This window comes from Amphiprion ocellaris, chromosome 19, assembly GCF_022539595.1.
Source record: "Amphiprion ocellaris isolate individual 3 ecotype Okinawa chromosome 19, ASM2253959v1, whole genome shotgun sequence".
Taxonomy (NCBI): domain Eukaryota; kingdom Metazoa; phylum Chordata; class Actinopteri; family Pomacentridae; genus Amphiprion; species Amphiprion ocellaris.
The window spans coordinates 7,526,191-7,548,038 of NC_072784.1; the positions used below are offsets into that span (position 1 = coordinate 7,526,191).

Sequence of the window (21,848 nt, forward strand, 5' to 3'; positions counted from 1 at the left end):
TATCTTTTTATTGACTTTCTTTAGTGTCACTGGATCCGACGCTGCTGCCAGGTGACACTTGCAGCAACGTCCTGGAAAAAGATTTGCGGTGTCTTTTACTTCACTTACTCAATGCAAGATATTTATCTCTGCCGTTTGTTGTCATGCTTGTTCCTCTCACTATCTTATCATCTCCTTTTGTATACATATTTAGACTTTTTATCTATTTATCTTATTTGTACTTTGCACCACAAGAGTTGTCTTTTGCTTTCGTTGTACATTGTGTGTGTATAATGACAATAAACAGAATTCTATTCTATTCTTCAAGTAAGCTTTATCTTGCAAGATGTTCAGCTGTAATGCAGTATTTCTATTTTCCTGTACTGGTGCTTGAATTGTACTCTTCCACCAATGAGTGACATTTAAAGATCAATCAAATCAACCTTTTATTGTCATTTAGCTGTACATACAAGCTTAGTGATGGCAAAATGAGAGGGTGCTGAGAAGTATTACAGCTAAATTAAAATTGAAATTGTCTCTTTAAAGTGTCAATAGTAGCAGCCTGTGGTTAAAGTGTCAGTTAAAGTGACTAAATAGTTTAAAACTATAAGTGCATGCAAATTCCAGATCAACTATTAGTCTTCAGCATTCTAACAGTTTGTGGGAGGAAATTGTTGATCAGTCTGGTGGTTCTGGTGATTGTTTCAGGTTCTGTTGATTGAGTCAGATCAATCAATGACCAATGTTGTCTGTGCTGCTTTTACTGGTGTTGTTCTGTCTACTTCAGGGACTAGAGTTTAAATTTGCCTTCATGCTATACACTACATGCAGTACATGGGATGTTTTCTATGTTAAGTGCGTGGTTCCTGATCAACTAAATAAATAAAATGAAATCTCACAGCCCTTCTGCTTGTTGTGCTGCATGTACATAATAAATAAACAAAGATAAACACGACTTTAACCAGCTGTTTATCCTGCAGCGTGTCCTCCATCAGTCCTGCTCCTCACTTTGTAGGTAAAAGGTCGCTCCGTGTTGACTGTAATGCAAACGCTCCACCCCGCCCACTCCTGACGTCACGCCCGCCACGCTCGGCTGTGATTGGTCGCCGGCTCGGTTAGCATCGTTGCGAAAGACGCCCGACACGTACGGCCCGCTGTCTGCTGGAGGGAGCCGGAGAGTGTCAGGCGAGCCGGGCTGGGCCGAACCGAGCCGGGACGGCAGGCACTGTGGAGCGAATGGAAGGAGAGAAGAAGCAACTCAGTTAAAACCTCGAAGTGTTATTTTATTTTTATTTTTTTTCCACACAAATCAGCTGGCGGTTTATTTTCACATGTGGGTGTGATTTTTTTTCCCCATATGTTTGCACGAGACTAACCAAATCTCTAAATAAGAAGCGTTAGAGGAAGAAATGGAGAATTCAAACGGCTTCTCGTCGGACAGGAACGTCCTCTGCCTGTTTGACGTGGACGGCACCCTGACACCCCCCAGAGAGGTGAGTCCTCATTAATACAGGTTATTACTGATCTGAGAGCAGCATCCAGTCGTCTGCAGAACCCATATCGGGTCCCACTGGTTCCTCTGCCCTCATGTGCTCCTACACGTTTTGTTTTCAAACGTTTTAAAGCTGGTCAGGCAGCAGGGGTACTTTCTAAGTATTTGCCCCCCTCCTCCCAGGGGTATGTAGTCTGGTAATGTATAGCTCAGCTGGTGACTTGTTTACATGTGGAGACTGTCCTAATGTCAGCTCATGCACCAATACTGCCTGCTTATCGATTATAATCTTTATTATGATGCTTAGGAAATTTTAAATAATCCATATTATGTTTAGTTTACAAGTGATGTTTTCTGTAAGGTGCATCAATTTTTGTAGTGCAAATTATCTTGTCATTCATGTGGTTCTTTTGTCTGTGGGTTTGAATGCACCGGTTCATCTAAGGTAACGTGTGTGTGTGTGTGTGTGTGTGTGTGTGTGTGTGTGTGTGTGTGTGTGTGTGTGTGTGTGTGTGTGTGTGTGTGTGTGTGTGTGTGTGTGTGTGTGTGCCTGCGCCCAGATATTACATAATGCACTCTTCCCTTGTGTACAGCGCACACATTTTCTCTCCATATGTTGGAAAACTGGCAATCTGCTCCAAATTACAGCAGCACAAAGGCAGACTCTGATGTAATACTGGCACAATAACACAGGGTTTGCTTTTAAATGATGAATGAATGTGTGTGTGCGTGTGTGTTTTATTCTTGAAAGTGAGCTCTGCTGGTTAATCTGAAGTGCGTTTTCTTGTTCTGTGCAGAAAATCGACCCCCAGCTGGATGAGTTCTTCCAGACTCTGCGGAGGAAAGTGAAGATCGGCATCGTGGGAGGATCAGACTACTCCAAGATAGCAGAGCAGCTCGGGGAGGGGGATGATGGTGAGCCGACCTCCTCCTGTACCAACCACGACAGTTTATAGTCTTTATGTCACTGAGCCGACTTGATCTCCCTGCATAGAGTGACACTTTTTATTCTAACTTCTTTATTAGACGGTAGGTTCTGGGAATCATTTAGGATTTTAGGCATTGCCATGAGAAAAAGTGTGGCTCAAGCAGCTTGATAAAGAGTAGCGGCATTCTAACTGGATTATAGACCTGCTATAAAGTGATGCTAGACGTTAGTTCCTCTCTTTTCTGTATCTGTGTAGCAGTTTGTTAGTCACTGCTGGTGGTTCTTTCATTCAGATTAACAGTTGCATTTCAACACATCATGGTGACTTTGCAAAAAAATTGAAGCCACAGTTTAAAACTAAGCTTAGTCACCTGCAGCATTTGAGTTAGAAGCGCTGAAAAATTATGTCCTTGTTCAAAAAAATGTAGCCAGAAACCTAATCTGAGTATAGAATAGAGTAGAATAACCTTTATTGTCATTGCACAAAAACAACAAAATTGGTGGGAGCATCTCCCCATAGTGCACTTAAAAGTACAAATATGCAATATGAAATGACGTAATAAAAGTACCAAATAGAAAGAACAGTAAAAGTCCACACACTCATGTTACACTGTCTGATGAAGAGAACAATTGTCCAGAAGTATCCGTGGGGGTTACTCATTTGAGTTTAAAAGCCCAGTTGGCCACTGATGAACTGTTCCTCAGCCTGGCGTTGTCCTGCGGGTCAAAACTGACCCGTTTTTCTTCCTGAAGGTTTTGCAACTTTTCCGAAATTTGGGGTATTTTTTTGCAGAATTTTTAGACCTTTTACAGACAAGTAAACAATATTTTTTGGTGCCCGTAAATGAGGACAACAGGAGGGTTAAATTCCTTACTGGTAAGTCTTATTAATCAGACATATTACAGACTCTGTCTTCAGACACTTCGGTCTGTAATAGATTTTTACCAAATGTATCAGTATTAACTTTTTTTTTTGTTCTGTTATTTTTTTGTAATGCTTTTTCGTGTATGCTGTTGCTCCCTAAGTCTGTGTGCCGTCACTGAGCTCTGGTGTGGTTTAGTTTTTGTTCATTTTTGATTGCCAAACCACACTGACACACTGGGCATCGCAGTGCAGCAGCAGCAACTGAGTAAACACGACTGCGTGAACAGACTGATAACCTTTCTGTTGGTAAATATTGGGCTACGCTTGGAATGTATTGTGCCAATAGCTCCCTGGGTTTTTATCGCTGCGGTGCTAAAGGCGAATGTTTTCGGGACACGTGGTTACAGCTGGCGTTGTTACTGCATAATGCAATGGCCTATAAAAGTATCATAAAATGGCTGGAAACAAAATCAACAGGGTGTCATGTTGGTAAACATTGTGTATTCAAATACTAATAAAACTGCTGATTTTATGGCACAGTTTTTAAATGTTTTACACCCTGCATGAACAACATTGTAACCCAGTTAGAGGCTTATTTTATTGTAATTTGCTGTATTTAACTGTTATTGCATCATAGCTTCTACACGCTCAGAGCTGGCTGGATTATGCTGTTGGGAAAGTTATAGTGATTGAAAGCTTTGAAAGCTAAAGACGACTCAGTGAGTGGGAAGGTTAGACGGATTAAACTTGACTCTTCCAGGCAGTGTTACATACACTTTAATCTGCTACCAGGAATATGCAGCACAGCTTGTTAAGTTCTTCCCTTCTTAAATACCTAAGTAGAGGAGCTGCTGTAAATGTAAGGGACTACGTTGGCTTTACAGATGCACATTTAACTACATTTCACCTGTCTTTTTTCTCGTAGTGATACACAAGTTCGACTATGTGTTTGCTGAGAATGGAACAGTGCAGTACAAAGATGGGAAACTGCTCTCAAAACATGTAAGTAAACATACAGAGATCCATCCACTGCTTTTCAACACATAATCTTTCTAAAAAAACAATACACACCTTACAGTTGTAGCTGATAAGGTTATTCACCAATCAGCCACAACATTAAAACCAGTAACAGGTGACGCAGATAACAGTAATCATCTCGATATGATTCAGTGTTTGGTCTCTAAACGCCCCAGATTCCAATCTGACTGAACATCTGCAGGATGCGCCACAACAAGCCCAGTCCACAGATCACAAACATTTGTAGCCATAAGGGGAAAAACTAAAAAGATTGTATTCAACATTTAAAAAGTAACTTTGTGTAAAAAAAAAAAAAAAAAAAAAATCACTGTAAAATGCATCTTAAAAGAGCATTTCCTGTTTCAGTGACAGAAGTATTGCACAAATATGGACCAAACTATCAAAAATGAACGCTGTTTAAGGAGGTTTTCCCTCACATTGTGATTTCATTGCAACCCCAGATTCTTCCTCGTCTGACCCTCAGAAAACCTACCCAGGAATTAGTCTGACTCTTCGACCCTGTGAGCATTTACAACATCTTCATTCTGAATCTGGACCAGATACAGCACCTACCCTTTGTTCCAAGCCGTTTAAAGCCTATGGATTAACCTACTATACATAATGCAACAACACAAAAATACAGAAACGCACATTCAGTAACATTAAATTTTTAAAAATTCTTGTTGTTTTTTTTTTGTTTGAAGCCAAAGCAGCTGGTGTGAGGTGTAGGTCATGAGACAAGTTGACGCACAGCAGCTCATTTAGTTTCACCATCGCAACAGGAGCGAGAAAGCGCTTTGTTCCATCCCATTCCTCACAATGTTTCAATTCCATAGTCCAATCTGATTTTTAACCTGGTTACTGGAAGTAGAGCTCGTTTCCAGCATGTGTTGGGGTTGAACAGAAGCAAGTCCAATGCCAGACACCACAGGACTTACCCAGGTCACATGTTCCAGCCACGATGGGCCAGAGATTTTCCGGTGTCATGAGGAGGACGACAGAAAATTACACAGATGATTTTAATGTTGTGGATGGTCAGTGTAAAGAAGCATATTTGAAATCGCTTTACAGTGTTCTAAGTCAATTTATTATCCTAAGCAGGGGTGTCAAACATGCAACAACTTTTTTGTCAATTTTGTCTCTTTTTTGTTTTGCTTCGTGTCATTTGTCTCATTTTTGTTTCTTGCCTTTGTCATTTCATGTCTCTTTTTTGTAATATTTTCCCCTGTTTTTGTTTTTTTGTCTTTTTTTAAATTAAAATACTATATCATTCAGTTCCAGATACCTGTGACTAATTGTTTTGTGCGTTTGTAGACACTGTGATCTGTAAATTGTAATGTGTAAATGATAAACTGAGGCATAATGTTGTTGAAATTGAATTTATTTTTCTAAAGAAATTTCTGGTTGTTCGTAATGTGTTTTAAAAAGATAGTTTATTAAATATGAAAGATTATCAGAATGTACTTTTTTTGCACTAAAACAAAGGAAAAATTTGAAGTATTTATAGGTTAATATGCTGTGATTTTACTGGTCACTTGAGATCAAATTGAGCTGAATGTGGCCCCTGAAACTAAAATGACTTTGACACCCCGATCTAAAGTGTCTTTCCCCACTAAGCAATAGGACAACCATGACAGGTAACTGTTGGGTTGTGTTTAGTCGTCCATAATTGGAGAATCAGTTTCTACACTTTGCACAGTTTGTTTGGTAAAGACAACCTCACGAAGACTATCAATCTATCCTTTTTTGCTGTTGCTGATACACAGGACAAAACATCTTTAAAAATCATTTTACTCAGCTTCAGGTTATCATTCTTCTAATTAATTAAAGTGTGTTTTCATTCTGACAGGCCATTCAGAACCAGATCGGAGAGGAGCTGCTGCAGGACCTGATCAACTTCTGCCTCAGCTACATGGGGCTCATCAAGCTGCCGAAGAAAAGGTCAGGCGCTGACCAGACACATAAAACAGTTCAGCCACCAGTCGCTTAGATCCTCTGGTGGAAACACACACACACACACACACACACACACTGGTGTTTGACCTGCATTCCAGGTATGCAGGAATGTGAAATCTCTTTATTGTAAGCAGCAGAAAACATTTCTCTTATCTTGAAAGAGGTGTGAGTCTCTGTTGTAGACTTGATAGTATCAGACTAATTCAGACTGAACTGATGCAGAAAGTCTGTTTAGCAAATGTTATGTGTTTTAACTCTGTATCCCTTTTTTTTGGCCTCAGGGGGACATTCATTGAGTTCAGGAATGGAATGCTGAACATTTCCCCCATTGGTCGGAGCTGCACCCTGGAGGAACGAATCGAATTTTCTGAAATCGACAAGGTAATTAACTGTGTCCACAGAAATGAAAATATGTTGTTGTTTTGTCCATGTATGGCTGTTCTTAGAGGCGTCAATGAGGCTCAATTCAGCAAAACATTTAACCACAGCGGTCAGGTTTTTGGAAAATGATGCATTCTAACAGGACATTACCAGAAACCAGGCTGGGTGTGTATCTAGTCTTTCATTTTTGGGGTTAGCATATCTTTTTTCTGGTATCTGTATGATAAGGGACACAGAACATAGTGAGCAACATTCAGAAGAATAGTTGATAACAACAATCTTCTACAATTCTACAGCTTCATTTAGCGACGTACATGTGAGAGTAGATGCAACACAAGCAAGAATCTAGGCAGGAGAAAACAACCTGGATAAGAGCCATAAAATTAGTTTAAGAGTCATAATAGAACCGTGGTGTCTACAGGCAGTAGGCGTAATAGTCTTTGGTAAAGGTGAGACGTTTGGAAGGGAGTGTCATGTCTGGCTGCTACGTTGGAGGACTGGGTGTGGGAAAACACACTCTGGGAAGAAATCCAGGAAGGTCGGTAAGGTGAGTGGCACAGGCTTGTTGCTGGAAGCACTGGGTGCGGCCTGGAGCCTGGTCTGACTCAGTGTGCCGAGGTTGATAACACAACTGTGGTCTGGTAAACAGACAACTTAAAGGCTTGAACCTGAGGCTAAGGAAGAAGCAAGGTTTATACTAGTTTGTAAGACTGATCTAGGAGACAAACTTGGAGCAAAGTTTGCCAAGGCAGTAGGGTTCAGTGTAGCGGCAGCACGATCCGGCAGAGAATGTGGAGTCGAGCCAAGGTTTAAATGGTCCAGGAGGTTAATTGGAGAAGGAGACTCAGATGTATCCGATGACTGGATGAAAGTAGGTCGCCATGCCCAGGACACACATGTGGGTCATTCCAGAATTGGAGGACATTTTACATCCCACCCATCAAATTTCAAATAATCCATGTACAAAAGAATACTAAAACATGCAGTTGTTGTGTAAATTTACTAAAAAAACAAGGAGAAAACAATGTTGGAAAATGGGCTTGCATTTTAGATTTTGTCTCGTTATTCAGGATAAGGAGTAATCAATAAATATAATAATTGGATAATATCTAATATCTGTTTATTATGTTTATTGCATTTATACTGTATTAACCCTGTTACCATTTTTGCATATTATCAGGACAAGACTAATTCTTTTTTCTTTACTGTTTTCAATCAGTAGGTTTGTCCTCATGGTTAGCAGTAACAGCTAGCTAAATATAGCTAGCTAAATATAGCTAGCTAATAGCTTGTACTCCTGAGAGGAAGCTAACATTAGCATGGATTAGCAGCCCCGTTACTGTGATTACAGTAGGGTTAGCAAACAACAAATAAAACATGGAATAATAATAGCTATTACTGATGAATATGTAGCAGAAAATTGTAAAAGAGAAGGTTTATTTTTCAAAAATTTTGAAGCCCAAATGTCCTCCAATTCTGGAATGAGCTCTGTAAAAACACAGAGACAGACAGGGAGAGAGTATCTGCTGTGAAATTTAACCTCATCACAACCCTATAATCTACAAAAGCAAGGTTCCTAATCTACACAAACTGTATGTTACAGATGCAAACCACCTCAGTGTCTCTCTGTCTCATGAAATGTGCTCAGTTAAACAGACAAAGGTTAAACAATACTGAGCTTTCAGGTCGGTTTAACAGACAGTCCATTGATGGTTCACTGTGCCAGGCAATACTGAGGAAAGCAGCAGAGGAAAAGGGGTTTAACCCTTCAACTACCTGCTAACATCTACACATCTGTTCACACTCATAATAACTGTCACAGGTGATGTGACCGCGAGCACAGTCAGTATGCTAAGTCGAATACACAAGCCTTGTTTGTGCAGCATCAGTGTCAACACGCTGACTGTTTTGTCGTTTGTTTCGCAGAGAGAGAAGATCAGGGAGAAGTTTGTTGCGGCCCTGAAACAGGAGTTTGCTGGAAAGGGGCTACGGTTCACTAAAGGTGAGAGAATCAAATGTAAAAGCCAGTTGCCACCACACATGACAATCTGAATGCATGGAATACGTAGATACGATCTTTGTATTCCATGCCAGCACAGTACTGCTGAGAAGGGATGCTGTTGCCCTTGTAGCGTGGTCTGCACTGACACTAATTTTGTGCAGCTTGCAGACATTCACAGAGAGGTCAATGTGGACAAAATGTTATGTCACAGACCCCACGTGTACTCACAGATGCCTAAAGCATAAGACTGGAGTTGTACTTTTAGCTGACAAAGACTTAATGATGGAATAAATGAATCAGACGATGTAATGTTTGCCATCTCCCCAAGTCTGCGCGATGACTACACTACAAGAGCAGTAACGTGCACAATCACACTCTATAATCATCCAATTGTCCATAATTTGCATATTATTATTCATATATATCCTTATATTATATCCATTATGTCTACATCATTCATATATTGCCTCACATTTTATCCATTATGTCTACATCATTCATATTGTGTCTATATCATTAGTATATATCCTTATATTATATCTGTTATATCTATACCATTCATATATATCCTTAAATTTTATCCATTGTGTCTTTTTCATTCATACACATCCTTATATTATATCCATTATATCTATAACATTCATATATATCTTTAAATTATATCTATTATGTCTGTGTCATTCATATATATCCTTATATCCACCATTTATCATGTTCATTGCACCTGTACAGTATATTTATAGCATTCCAGTAATCTTTATATTATGTCAACATTCATTCATATATATCCCTGTACTATGTCTATCAGCATAGTATGTTCATTGCACCTCCAACTCTATATTACAATCAGTAAATATGTGTATAGTATCTCAATATTCGGTGCATTATGTTCATAACAAACCATTCGTATTTCATTGTTATAATAAATCAAGTCTCCTTCACCTGTACATCGCTGTACATTTTGCACTTCTGGTTAGAAAGCTGGATTTCGTTGCTTCTACTTGTACAAGTATAATGACATTAAAGTTGAGTCTAATTGAAATCTAATCCAAAAATGCAACATATTTACACATGCATGGACTGGACTCCTCCCAGTGGACTAGAAAATAGCATAATAGCAACAACTACATATCTACAGGTACCAGAGTGTGCATACACAAGGAAGTATAATCAAGGTTTAGAGCCACATTCCTGCAACAAAACCTGATATTTCCCTTAAGTGCGTCCTGAAGTGAATGTAAATTGTATTTTCCATGTTGATCACTTCATGCACTTTGTTACTAGGTAGTAGCTTTTAAAACTGTGGTAGAATTTACACCATTAAAATCTGTTCATCATCACCAACCCAACATCGGCTCTGACAGACTTTGATGTAGGATAATTTTAATTGTTGGGTAAAATAGTAGTCAGGAGGCCAGTCAGATCTTTGTGTATGTGTCCAGGAGGAAAAGCAAGTTAATCAGTATTGTGTTTACCGCAGTGAAGCTTTTTGACAAACCAGTTGTGCTGGTGAGGCCTCGGTTAACCATTACCCCCACACCATTCCCTCCCTCGCTCCTTGTGACGGCAGCAGGAAGGTGAATGGAGCGTTGATGTTTGCTTACGTGCTCTACAAGGTGTGAGGCTCTGCCAGCGTGACGGTTCACAGTTCAGAAAAACAAACAGGTGGACAGGCTTGTTTTTCCCTCAGCAGTCTCCCTGTTAACCCTCCTGTTGTCCTCATTTACGGGCACCAAAAAATATTGGTTCCTTATCTGAAAAATATCCAAAAATTCTGCAAAAAAAATTCCCAATATTTCTTAAAATTTGCAAAACCTTCAGGAAGAAAATTCCAATAATTCCTTGAAAGTTTCCCTTAAAAGTTTTATTTAAAAAAATACCCCAAGCTTGGCAAGAAAATTCTTGTAAATATTTTCAAAAAATGAGTAAAAAGCTTCCAAAAAAATCCTAAACAAATCTCAAGTGATTACATATATATCAGTAAAACTTCTAATATTTTCTTTAAGAACATTCACACAAAAAAAATCAACCAAAATAAAGCGAATTTCGCTGGATTTTGGTTGGTTTTTTTGTGAATGTTCTTAAGAAACATTTTTAACATTTCATCAGAAGTTTCACTGTGAATTTTTTTTCTCCACATTATCTGTCATGACTGTGACTGCTTAGCAATTCATGGCTTGTGCAAATGTTTTTGTTTTTTACAGCATCTGATGCAAATTGTTCACAAGATTTTATTTGTTTTTGTTTCATTTAATTCACCTCTCACTTTGTATATGTCTCATCTCTTTTGCATATGTTGTCTTTTTAATATAGTCTTGTTCTATATGTACATTTTATTATTTAATCTTGTCATTTTATTACTCATAGCTTGTTATCAATGCGCCGTCCAGTGGCTGCTATGTATATTTTCATCATGCCCACATGTATGATGAAGATAAAGCTATTCTATTCTATTTTTTAACTGAGTTATAGAATAAATGGATTTTGATGAAATGTCACGATTTTAAGCTTAGATTTAGCTAATCATGTGAACAGAACTACACATCCGTCACACAAGGATTGATAAAAATGGGATGATACTTTCCATTTTTTACAATTTTCTGTCTCTAATATAATCTAATATTGCTTTTCTCACTGTCACTTTGCTGCTATGATGTTGCAGATTTCCTCTTGTGGGACTAATAAAGGACATTCTGTTCTATCCTATTCTGTTCTGTTCTATTCTACCCATCATTGGATTTTATGACGCTGACCACAGACAAACCTCGTTTCTCTTCTCATCTATTGTGCCTTTTTATCTCAGATTAACACACCGCTAAGTCACCATTTGTTAAGGCACGTTGTCCCGCTGGGTTGAGAAAGGTGACACATGCAGCGTCAGCAGACCTCCTTTGTTATCGCTCAGGAGCGAAAAAGCAATCTGGGGGATGGGCTCGTTACAGATGTGGATGAAGCAGTGAGCTGTTTATATTCTGGAGCTGAAGGTGTTAGAGATGGAGGCGTGTGGAGGGTGTGTGAGCGATGCAGCCCTCTGATTGGCTGGTGCTCCTCAGCTGTTGGCTTTGCTCTTCTGCTTTACATCCTTCAACAAGACAGTGACTTTAAGGTGGAATTGTCGGGGAGGGGGAAAGGAAAGACCAATGGGAGCCGCTGCTGGTTTTTCTGCCACATTTCACTGCGGTCATTTGACTTTCAGCTGAGAAAGGACAGAGCTTCTCCTGTGACTCGTAGAGTGAAAAACAATAATGCTGCTAGTAGATGTAGAATTGGACTGCATGCTTTCATGATCCCACAAAAATAAACACACATGGATCTGTTTTAGTGTCACATCCTTTATTCCCAGTACGGTTAAGTTCTCTGAACCACCAAAACCAACATTGCTTTCTTTTGTTTTCATGTGTGAAGTGATAACACGATGTTTCCTCTTTAAAATGTGTGATGTTATTGAAGAAATACACAGTGTACGAGGCTGTCTATAACCAGTGATGATAATCATAGCCCTGCTTGTCTTTGTCTCATTTAGGTGGTCTCATCAGCTTTGACATTTTTCCAGAGGGCTGGGACAAGAGACTGTGTTTAGAGCTGCTGGACAGGGAAGGCCTGGACGCCATCTACTTCTTCGGCAATGAGACCTCAGATGTAAGTTCATTTTGTTGACAAAAACTCTTAACAGAGAATATCTGATTGTCCCAACATTAAACTGATGTGCGATTGTGGAACATCTAATTAATAAATGGTTAGTCAGGTTTTCAATTTTTCGCCAACAGCAAACAAACCTTCCTCAATCCTTTGCCACGAAGTTCTGAAACCCATCTACACCATAATTGATGTTCGATTCCATGACCGGTATTACCCCCGGTTTGTTCCAAATGGGCTGTTTCAGTGTCTGTAGTTTTAAATACAGATGAGCTGCTGCTGTCTGGACATACCATCATGTTAATAGTAATACAATGTGCTATTAGCAAGGTCTTTCCGATGGTTGTGATCAAAAACTTCAGATGTTCTGTTCCTCAGATGCTGGGAGTGCATGAAGACTCCTGTGTTCAGTCTTACAGGCAACAGCTGAACATTAGCTGTGCTTCCCCCAGGACTGAGACCTTTTAGAGTTAGCAGTAGCAGCTCTACAAAGTAAATAAATCTGGTGGACTAAGACGCAGCTGCTCATTATGAATGGCTTATTTGGTGGCAGCAGGCAGTGAGGAGGCAGGATTTTTTAAAATTATTTTATTACTTATCCAGTTTTTCTGTAGAAACTGGATACAGTTCAGTCTGGTTTGTAAAGCTGGAAAGGTTGAGGGAATGGCAGAAGTAAGTGTGTCATATTGTTACAGCATTTACATTTCCAAGTCTACAAAATGTCAAAATACAGTGAAAATGAATTCTCTTTTATGTTGTTAGATACATTTCACCTCTCATTCACATTTCATCCAAGAGGCTTCTTCAGTTGTGACTGAACATATTTCTTCTTCAGTTTTAACTCAGAACTGAAGAAGCCTCTTGAATGAGATGTGAATCTAAAAGAGAAATCCAGTTTCCTCCAACTGAAGCTCCTAGGATTACTGATATGGGCGACTGAGGATCTACACAGACACAATGAAAATGGATTTTCTCAGCATGAGACCTTAAAGATTTCCTTTAATTGTAACTGAGGGCTCTTTTCATTTTAGTAAACTTGTGTGTTTTTTCTTGAATGTTTTTATTTCACAGCAGCAGGACTTGCAGTTGATCATCTACATTGCAAATGCAAATACAAGCATCAAAACAGCACTTAGTTTTCTCTATGACTATATAAGCTGTGCTGTAAACTCAGACACGGACTACTATGACGCCATGCTGAAGTGTTCAGTTTGGTCAAACTCCCATTAACGAGCCTCAGCTGAGTTGATTGATTTTGTTATTACTCACATGAAAAGTAGCAAAACAAGCTAAATCATGCTGCAGTAATCCTCTCTGTGTAACGGTTTATCATTTCGGTGATTCTCCCTGCAGGGAGGAAACGACTTTGAAATTTTCAACGATCCACGGACCATCGGTTTCACAGTTTACTCTCCGGACGACACAGCCAGGCTCTGTCGGGAAATTTTCTTCGATGCTTCACCGCACGAGTCCTGATGTCCTGAACTGCCCCCGTCCTTCACCCAGATGCCCCTCTGAACTGGAGTTTTGGATGTCTGCTGATCTGACAGCCAGCATCTTGAGCCCAAGCTATTTATGAACTGCTGAAAAATACCACTACTGATGTTATTAATAATGTTGTTAAATGTAAATGGACAGCAGCGGTGAGATTTACCGACATTATAGTTGAGTAAATCGCACAGCTTTTAAAAAAAAAAAAGGGACTGAGGAAGAGTTAGATGATGTTGTGTGTTGAACTTTGAAGTACTGTGCCAGAAGATGTGTTTGACTGTGGAGTCACCGCACTGAGATATGTAGCATGTAACCCGAAATTAATCAAAAAGCTTCAAGAGATTATAAAACATTCTGCAATGTGGAAAGTTGATACTCCAAATTGCTTAGAGTAAAGAATGTTTTGCACTAATTTTGCAGAATTTGATGCTAATAGTTCACACTGCTGAAAGGGTTGGGAGAGACTGACTTTGCTTGTTGTGTTCTGAGTCCATTTCAAACAATGAGATGTGAATAAACTGAAGATAAGAGCCTTCCTTCCTCTCGGGTTGAGGACACAGGAATCATTCCGGGTGTTTTGACGTTTTATGTGATTTGTTGGTTGTTTACTGTGATCCCCTGAATGTCAAGGGTCTGTTTTAGCTTCACAAAGCTGCTGAAGGATAAAGGAACTTGCTGGTGTTTCTTGTTTTGCGTCTTGAGGTTCTTAAAATGAATCGAAGTGAAGATGTTGGAGATATATATTTAAAATTGAGCATGACTGATTCAGTGAATTCATCTCACTCCACAGATTTTGTGAGTCAGTACGGCAACTGTCTATGTAGAATATTTTTACAAGTTGTATCATGCCCTGCACCCTGTATACTGGGTAAATAAATGTATTGGTTCTTATTGCTTGACACCTTGAAGCAACAGCTGCTTCACAGGTTTTTAACCCTCCTGTTGTCCTCATGTATGGGCACCAAAAAATATTGGAAAATTTGCAAACGTTCAGGAAGAAAATTCCAGTAATTCCTTAAAAGTTTTCCTTAAAAGTTTTATTTAAAAAAAAAAAAAAAATCCCCCAAATTTGGCAAGAAAATTCTTGTAAATATTTTCAAAAAATTTGTAAAAATCTTCCAAAAAATACCCTAAAAATATCTAAAGTGATTACATATATATCAGTAAAACTTCTAATATTTTCTTTAAGAGCATTCACACAAAAAATCAACCAAAATAAAGTGAATTTTGCTGGATTTTGGTTGATTTTTATGTGAATGTTCTTAAGAAACATTTTTAACATTTCTTTTTTTTCCACCAAAAAATGTTCAAAGATTTCCCAAAAATGTTGAAAATGTGGACATCAGAAGCTTCACTGTAAAAATATTTTTTTTCCCCACATTTTCAAACTTTAAAACGGGTCAATTTTGACCCGCAGGACAACGTGAGGGTTAAAAGGTATAACGATGTGAGAACAGCCAGATATTGTCTCCGTGATGGATCATTATTGTGAATATGTTGAAAAGTCATATTTTTGAGTGTAAACGCTCTGTCAACTTGAAAGGCTACATGGTTCATATGGACTTCTAATGTGTCCCTGATGCTAACTTTAAGGTTGTATTTCAGCCACTTACTGATAAAAATTAATTATGTATATTCATTAAGTCTTCAATGTAATAAATTTTGATATCATTTAAATGGCCTCAGGTTTTTCTTCTTTACTCTGATGGATCAAACTGAGCTTTGATCTCGCTTATTGTGCTTCATGCTGCTCAAACTCAACATCCATCCATTATCTCATTTAAGCCTCATTAGGGTCGCAGGGGAGCTGGAGTCTATTCCAGCTGACTTAGGGTGAAGGCAGGGGACAGTTGGACAGGTCACCAGTCTATCACAGGGCTAGATATAGAGACAAACAATCACACTCACATTCACACTTACGGACAATTTAGAATCACCAGTTAACCTCAGCACGTTTTTGGACTGTGGGAGGAAGCTGGAGAAAGCCCTTGATGCACAGAGAGAACATGCAAACTCCATGCAGAAATTCGATTCACTCTACAGAGTGCTAACCACCAAGCCACTGTGCAGCCTTCAAACTCCAACACTTTCTCAGTAAATGTGATGATTCCTTTCAAAGCCCTGTTTACATTGATGTTGTGTTGCCATTCTCCATCCCGCCACTAGATGCCCCCAGACTTTTTTCATCAGGCTTCTCAGTATTTAACCCTTTAGAACCCAGCATAGCGCCGGCGCTACGTTTTGCATATTGATTTTTGATTGGCTGTAGATTTTAAACCAGAAGAGATAGATCGATAATTCTTTTTGCATATAAAATCTGGGGAGTTACACTAACATTTCACACGTTCACCAGGTCTCATGGTGCTTTTTCGTTGCAGTGATGGGTTTGTAAAAATACACAATATAGCGCACACAACAAAACTCTTTATAAACCAGACCACCGGTATTTGGAGGACTTCTTACGTTGAAATAAGCGTGATCACGTTGTGGCCATGACCTGTCACATGATTCTTTTGTGTCCATACCCGAGAGGCTCTCGTCCCCATCAACAGGAAGGGATGTTGCCGGGAGTTGTAGTTTTTCACAGATAGGAGCTCTCACTCGTTTCAGTCCCACTTTTTTTTTTTTTTTTTTTTTTTTTTTACAAAGACATTCAGACACACAGCCCACACACACACACCAGACATCCACCACGGTCCGGTCCGTGTAGGATCTCGTAATTGGATTTTCGGTTCTGAAACGGGTATTGAAAGACAAAAAACGAATGGTTATTTGATTTTCGTTATAAAATACAAAAATTTAAATTGAAATACAAGGCGTTTTTCCTTTTCATGATCAAAAAGGGATATACTATTTTTTTAAAATGCTTTGATTTTCGTTTTATATTTAGAATAACAAGAAAGTAAAATCAGTAAGAGACAGAAACGAAAAAAAGTCATTTTTTTCATTTTCTGAGACCGGAAGTGGTCATCAGCAAGTGTGGAGCCAAACAGAGTGGTGCATAGACTGTACATACATTTTTTTTCGTGAGTTTTCATGGTCAAAATGAGAGATCATGTGGCCGATCTTAAAATAAATCAATATTGATTTTTTTTATAGAGCGTTAAAGTTTTTGCGAAGCCAGGGGGCGGGACTACTTGATTGACAGTCTGGTCTGGAATGATTGACAGGTACTATGGAGGAGGCAGCAGAGACTCTGCTGTCCTTGTTTGGATTAATTCTGATATAATAACTGTTAGTTTATTTATCGGTGGAGCAGCAGAACATTTTCCACAGACAGTTTTCCTGCCCGTTGGCTTGTTTTAACCAGTTTTCTGCCTTCGGCTGATTCTACCAGCAGACACTGAAAGGACTCTGATAGTTCGGTAAGTAAATGTTTATTTTCGTATCGATGCCGCTTTTAATGCACTTTATACGCAACTTTAGTGTCAGATGTAATGTGTGCTATGTACTCCAGATGTTGGTGGAGTTTGTTTCAGTGTGTGTTGACCAGAGAAGAAAGTTAGCATAGTAAATATTAGCTTTAATGTTAGCGATGCTAACCGAGCTAGCTGACCAGTCGTAGCCTGATTAAAGCTAACGTAGCATCAAGCTAATGTGTTGTTTCATGTAAACAGCTGAAGTGTGTTCTGTTCCTGTAATATGGTTCATTAAGTTCATAAAACTGTGGCTGGTTGACATTAATGTGACGTTCAGGAAACTTAAATGTGATTAAAACAGTAACGTTAATGTTCTAGTTGTCAGTAATCAGCTTTAATTTGACACTAAAACAGACCTGATAGTTTTAAATAACATCAGTTTCATTAATTTGTTGAAAATTGTCTCATTTGTTGTTGTGATGCTGCTGCTGATTCATTAAAAGCAGATGATCCGTGTTGAAGATACGTTTAGTTCTAGTATCAGAAGTACAAGAAGGAAAATGGAAGTTTAGTTCTGCTACATCAAAGATTTCAGGATTAAAATAACTAATGAGTCTTTATGCCTCAAACTTTATTTTTACAATAAAGAAATAATGAAATAATTACAGATAATAAAAATATAAATAGCAGAGAAAACCTGAGAGAATAATTTCCTGAAAAGTCTGTGAAGGAAAAGCAGCTTTTTATCCTGAAAGATCAGAATCAGCTCCAACATCTGCATCTTACAGCATCAAGTCAACCAGAAAGAAAAGAAAAAAGAAAATGACTTCTTTCTGATCACATCTGTTCCACTGCTCACAGTCTGCTGCTGCTCACATTCTTCACATTTATAGTCCACTTTTAAAAGTTCAGCAGACAGGTGCTCTGCTTTGGAGTGTGACGATGTCGTCGGTGATGTGGAGAGTGAAGTTTCCGTTTCACCCACAGCGTGCTTTAGGGCGCCGGGTAAGACTTGATGTTTGAAATACTGACCGACAGCTCAGATTTAACTGTCTGTAGTTTCGTTTTGATGGGTGTTAAACTTTCACTCAAAGCCGCCAGGAGCTGGGTCTTTAAAATAACTGCCGTCTCATTACAGAGTGAAAGTAGCAGTTCCTCCTGAAGATCAGAGATTGCAGCATCTGAGGGCCTCTTCAAGAGAAGACGTAGTTGAGGAAGGCGTTCTGGAGCAGGACCAGAAAGACCACGACCAAGCAGCCTTGACATCTTATACAGCGTCTCCCTCAGGTGGGTGTCAACGGTGTTCACGGTCAAGTCTGTGGTAATCCCGTCAAAAAACAAAACAGAAAAAAATCTAGATTATAAATCAACATGTAACCAAAGCGCTCTGTGTATAATGCCATAGTATAGGATGTAGTTCAGAAAATGTCAAAGTATAGTATGCTTTACTCAAGAATAACATAGTATGGCCTGTAGTTCATAGTACAGCATGTCGGCAAAAAAAAAAACCAAAACATAGATTATTATGTGGTTCAAAAAGCGCAAAATGATAGGATGTTGCCTAAAATTGTCATGTATGATATGTGGTTCAAAAAATGTCATAGTGCAGTATATTGTCAAAATAGTATGTAATTCAAGAAAACATCAGTGTATAATATGTCATCTAAAAAATGCCATAGAATAATAATCTCATTGCACAAGTAAAAGTATAGTAACTTTTAAAACTGTTCAAATTCTTATATGTTGCTAAAAAACAAAAAAAAATTAAAAAAGACGTCATAGTAATATGTCAATTTAAAAAGCCTATAGTATAGAGTGTCGCCCAACAAACGTCATAGTATAGCATGTCGCTCTAAAAACTTCATAGTATGGCCTTTGGTCCAAAAAACGTCATAGTACAGCATGTCGCTCTAAAAATGTCATAATATAGCATGTCGCTCTAAAAACGTCATAGTATAGCATGTCGCTCTAAAAAACATCATAGTATAGCATGTCGCCCAAAACAGTCATAGTATAGCATGTCGCTCTAAATACGTCATCGTATAGCATGTTGCTCTAAATACGTCATCGTATAGCATGTTGCTCTAAAAACGTCATCGTATAGCATGTCGCTCTAAAAATGTCATAGTATATAGCATGTTGCTCTAAAAATGTCATAGTATAGCCTTTGGTCCACAAAACGTTGTTTTGTCTCGGCTGTCTGAAGTAGGTGAGGAGCAACACAAAAACAGTCCAAACGCTGGTTTCCAGAGGGTTAGACGAGTATTTATTTGAAAGAGGAAGTTTACAACAACACAACATGTGAGGGGGTTTAAAAACAAATGGGTGTTAGTAAAATAAAAATAAATAAACAGAACTAAAAGTGAACTTCATGTTGACATTGATGGGCATTCCAACCAGGAACAAAGTAAAAGATAATCAATATGAAAAAAACTCTTCCTGTTCACCTCTTAAAACCCGAAAACACACCGCAGTAGCAGCCTAAACTAAAACTACCAATGGGTTTCCTGTTTTCCTTTCTGAACAATTCAAAGGTCCCTCTCTATCTCCCCACACATCCACCAACCACTGGAACACATCTCCAAAGTTCTGCCGGGCCAGCTCAACTTCTCCTCAGAAGAAGTGCTGCCAGATGAAGGAGCCTTTTGAGAGGCAGCTGGCATCGTGATTGGACTGTACTTTGGTCTGTTCCAATCCAGCTTCAGCTCCAGAGACGGCAGGCGGGACGAGTCAACGGAGGCCGGGTGGATGAAGGCATGCAGCTGAGTACAATCCAGAAAACAACAGAGGAGGAGTGCAGGGCCAGAACAACCAGAGTAGCATCGTATGTCTCTTAGAAAACATCATAGTAGAGCCTTTGCTATGAAAAAACGCCATCATATACATCGTATATTGTACAAATAACAAGTCAAAGGAAAGAGACGTACGTTAGAGAATTGTAGTAATTGTGGGCTGACTGATTTACTGATTATCAGTATTTTATTTTTTACTGATTTACGGTAATAAATACATTTAAAAATGGCACTACTTTGGCTCTGAACCTTAATCTACCTGTGGTCGCTCTGTCTTCTGGAGTGATTTGATTGGTTATACGTCACGAATAAAACTCCTTTAACTTACCATCTGTAAACAAAACAAAAACGTATCAACAAAGTTTTCTGTTAGATTGTGTTCTTCTAAATTTAACTCAAGATTTTAAATACTTTCATTTACTGCAAATGAATATACTCCAAATGTCTCACTAATAATCATTATCAGCCTTAAAAACCCACAAAACACCCCTCTATACTTGACCACACTTAGTACAGTCCGGTTCCCCCTTCTATAAATCTGCTTGGAATCTTCCACTTCCTGTTTGTCAAAGTGGCCTTCTACCTGGACAGGTTTTGTTGGAGCTCATGCAACAAACATTTTGGGTAACTGCACTTTAATATGGATGGATGACACTGAATTAGAGTCTGTTTTAATGAGACTGAGTTAAGATGTGTAGCTCTGTCATTAAATAGGAAATTATTTCTCAGAATTCACAGAGAAAAGTCTGAAATGTTTGCTAGGTTAGCATCTCACATGTTCTTTGGCTCAGCTAAAGCTAACGCTCTCCAATTTCGGATTTCTTGAGTTGCTTGTTGTTAAAATATCTTGCTAGAGGTGCTGAAGCTCAGAAAGTCTGAGATGTTTGTTCAGAATAAGCTCATTCTCAAGTCTTATCTGAACTGTCCTCTTTTGTTTGAACTTTCCCTAAACTTAGGAGTTAATGACAGAGCAGCACATCCAGACTCCGTCTCATTTATGTAGAGATTAAACTTCAGTGTCATTCATTGATGTTGAAGTGCAGTTTTTCAAATGTTTGTTGCACATGCTCCCGACCAAACCAGTCCAGGTGGAAGACGATGTGAAGAGAAAGCTCCAGAGGATGAATGTCACACATTTACATTGGAAATAAATGTCCTTTAATTAGACATTGTCATGCAAATGATGTTCAAATCTTTGAGTGTTTTGTTGATGTTGGTTTCTAAATGTTTTTTGACACTCGGCCCCAAAGATTAAAATCTTTTACGGCTCACAAGCTGCAACAATTCACACATTATCAACTATCTTTCTGACTAAACTAAGATAAAAAGTGAAAAACTGCCTGATTCCTGCATCATGGATGTAAATCTTTTTGGTTTTTATGACAGTAAAATGAATATATTTGGGTTTGACATTTGATAAACCAAAACAAGAAATGAATTACTGGAGAAAACAATCAACAGATTAATGGACAAAGAAAATGTGTTTTCCAACATATATGGCTGAATTACTCCAACATTACAAGATACATACAATTTTAATTCAATTTTATTTATATAACGCCAATTACAGGTCAAATTGTCTCAAGATGCTTTATTTTTATATTTTTTTTTGTCATATCTAAAATATGACAAAGTAAGAAATTAAAACCTCTTGACTAATTCAATGTATTATTTGGTTTTTAAGAGACTAATTGACAATTCAAACTTTCTCCACTAAAACTAATAAACATGAGGTCAAATAGAAGGAACAGTTTTAAATACTGCAGTCCCACAACGACAAGAATAAAGTTTGTCAACAAAAACAAAATCTGCTGGTGGATTCCATTAAAGTCCTAATAACTGATAATAAAGTGTGATACTAAAGGTTTGTGGTGCTAAAAATGTCCAAGTAAAGATATGAAGTTGAACATCTGGATGGAGGTTGATAAAAGTTGACCTTCTTTCATTTCT

The 21,848-nt window shown here is 38.5% G+C and overlaps 1 protein-coding gene and 1 long non-coding RNA gene across 2 annotated transcripts; both read left to right on the forward strand.

Moving 5' to 3' along the window:
- The first annotated feature begins 1,107 nt into the window (after positions 1-1,107).
- LOC111571296 (phosphomannomutase 1) lies at positions 1,108-15,424 on the forward strand. Its single transcript, XM_055004960.1, has 8 exons — positions 1,108-1,472; positions 2,269-2,386; positions 4,190-4,266; positions 6,131-6,222; positions 6,519-6,618; positions 8,545-8,620; positions 12,144-12,259; positions 13,610-15,424. Exons 1-8 carry the CDS (start codon positions 1,389-1,391, stop codon positions 13,730-13,732), a joined length of 786 nt encoding a protein of 261 aa, XP_054860935.1. The 5' UTR covers positions 1,108-1,388; the 3' UTR covers positions 13,733-15,424.
- A 1,561-nt stretch (positions 15,425-16,985) lies between these two features.
- On the forward strand, positions 16,986-20,127 carry LOC129347498 (uncharacterized). The gene is made up of 3 exons (XR_008599632.1): positions 16,986-17,112; positions 18,245-18,393; positions 19,641-20,127. It is a non-coding gene; the product is annotated as an uncharacterized LOC129347498 (long non-coding RNA).
- Positions 20,128-21,848: the final 1,721 nt, after the last annotated feature.

What these genes read in the sequence shown, in the direction of transcription:
- LOC111571296 (XM_055004960.1), top strand. Translation starts at nt 1,389, where the DNA reads ATGGAGAATTCAAACGGCTTCTCGTCGGACAGGAACGTCCTCTGCCTG. An exon ending in CCCTGACACCCCCCAGAGAG is followed by an intron (nt 1,473 to 2,268) that starts GTGAGTCCTCAT and finishes TGTTCTGTGCAG; the next exon opens with AAAATCGACCCCCAGCTGGA. An exon ending in TCGGCAATGAGACCTCAGAT is followed by an intron (nt 12,260 to 13,609) that starts GTAAGTTCATTT and finishes TTCTCCCTGCAG; the next exon opens with GGAGGAAACGACTTTGAAAT.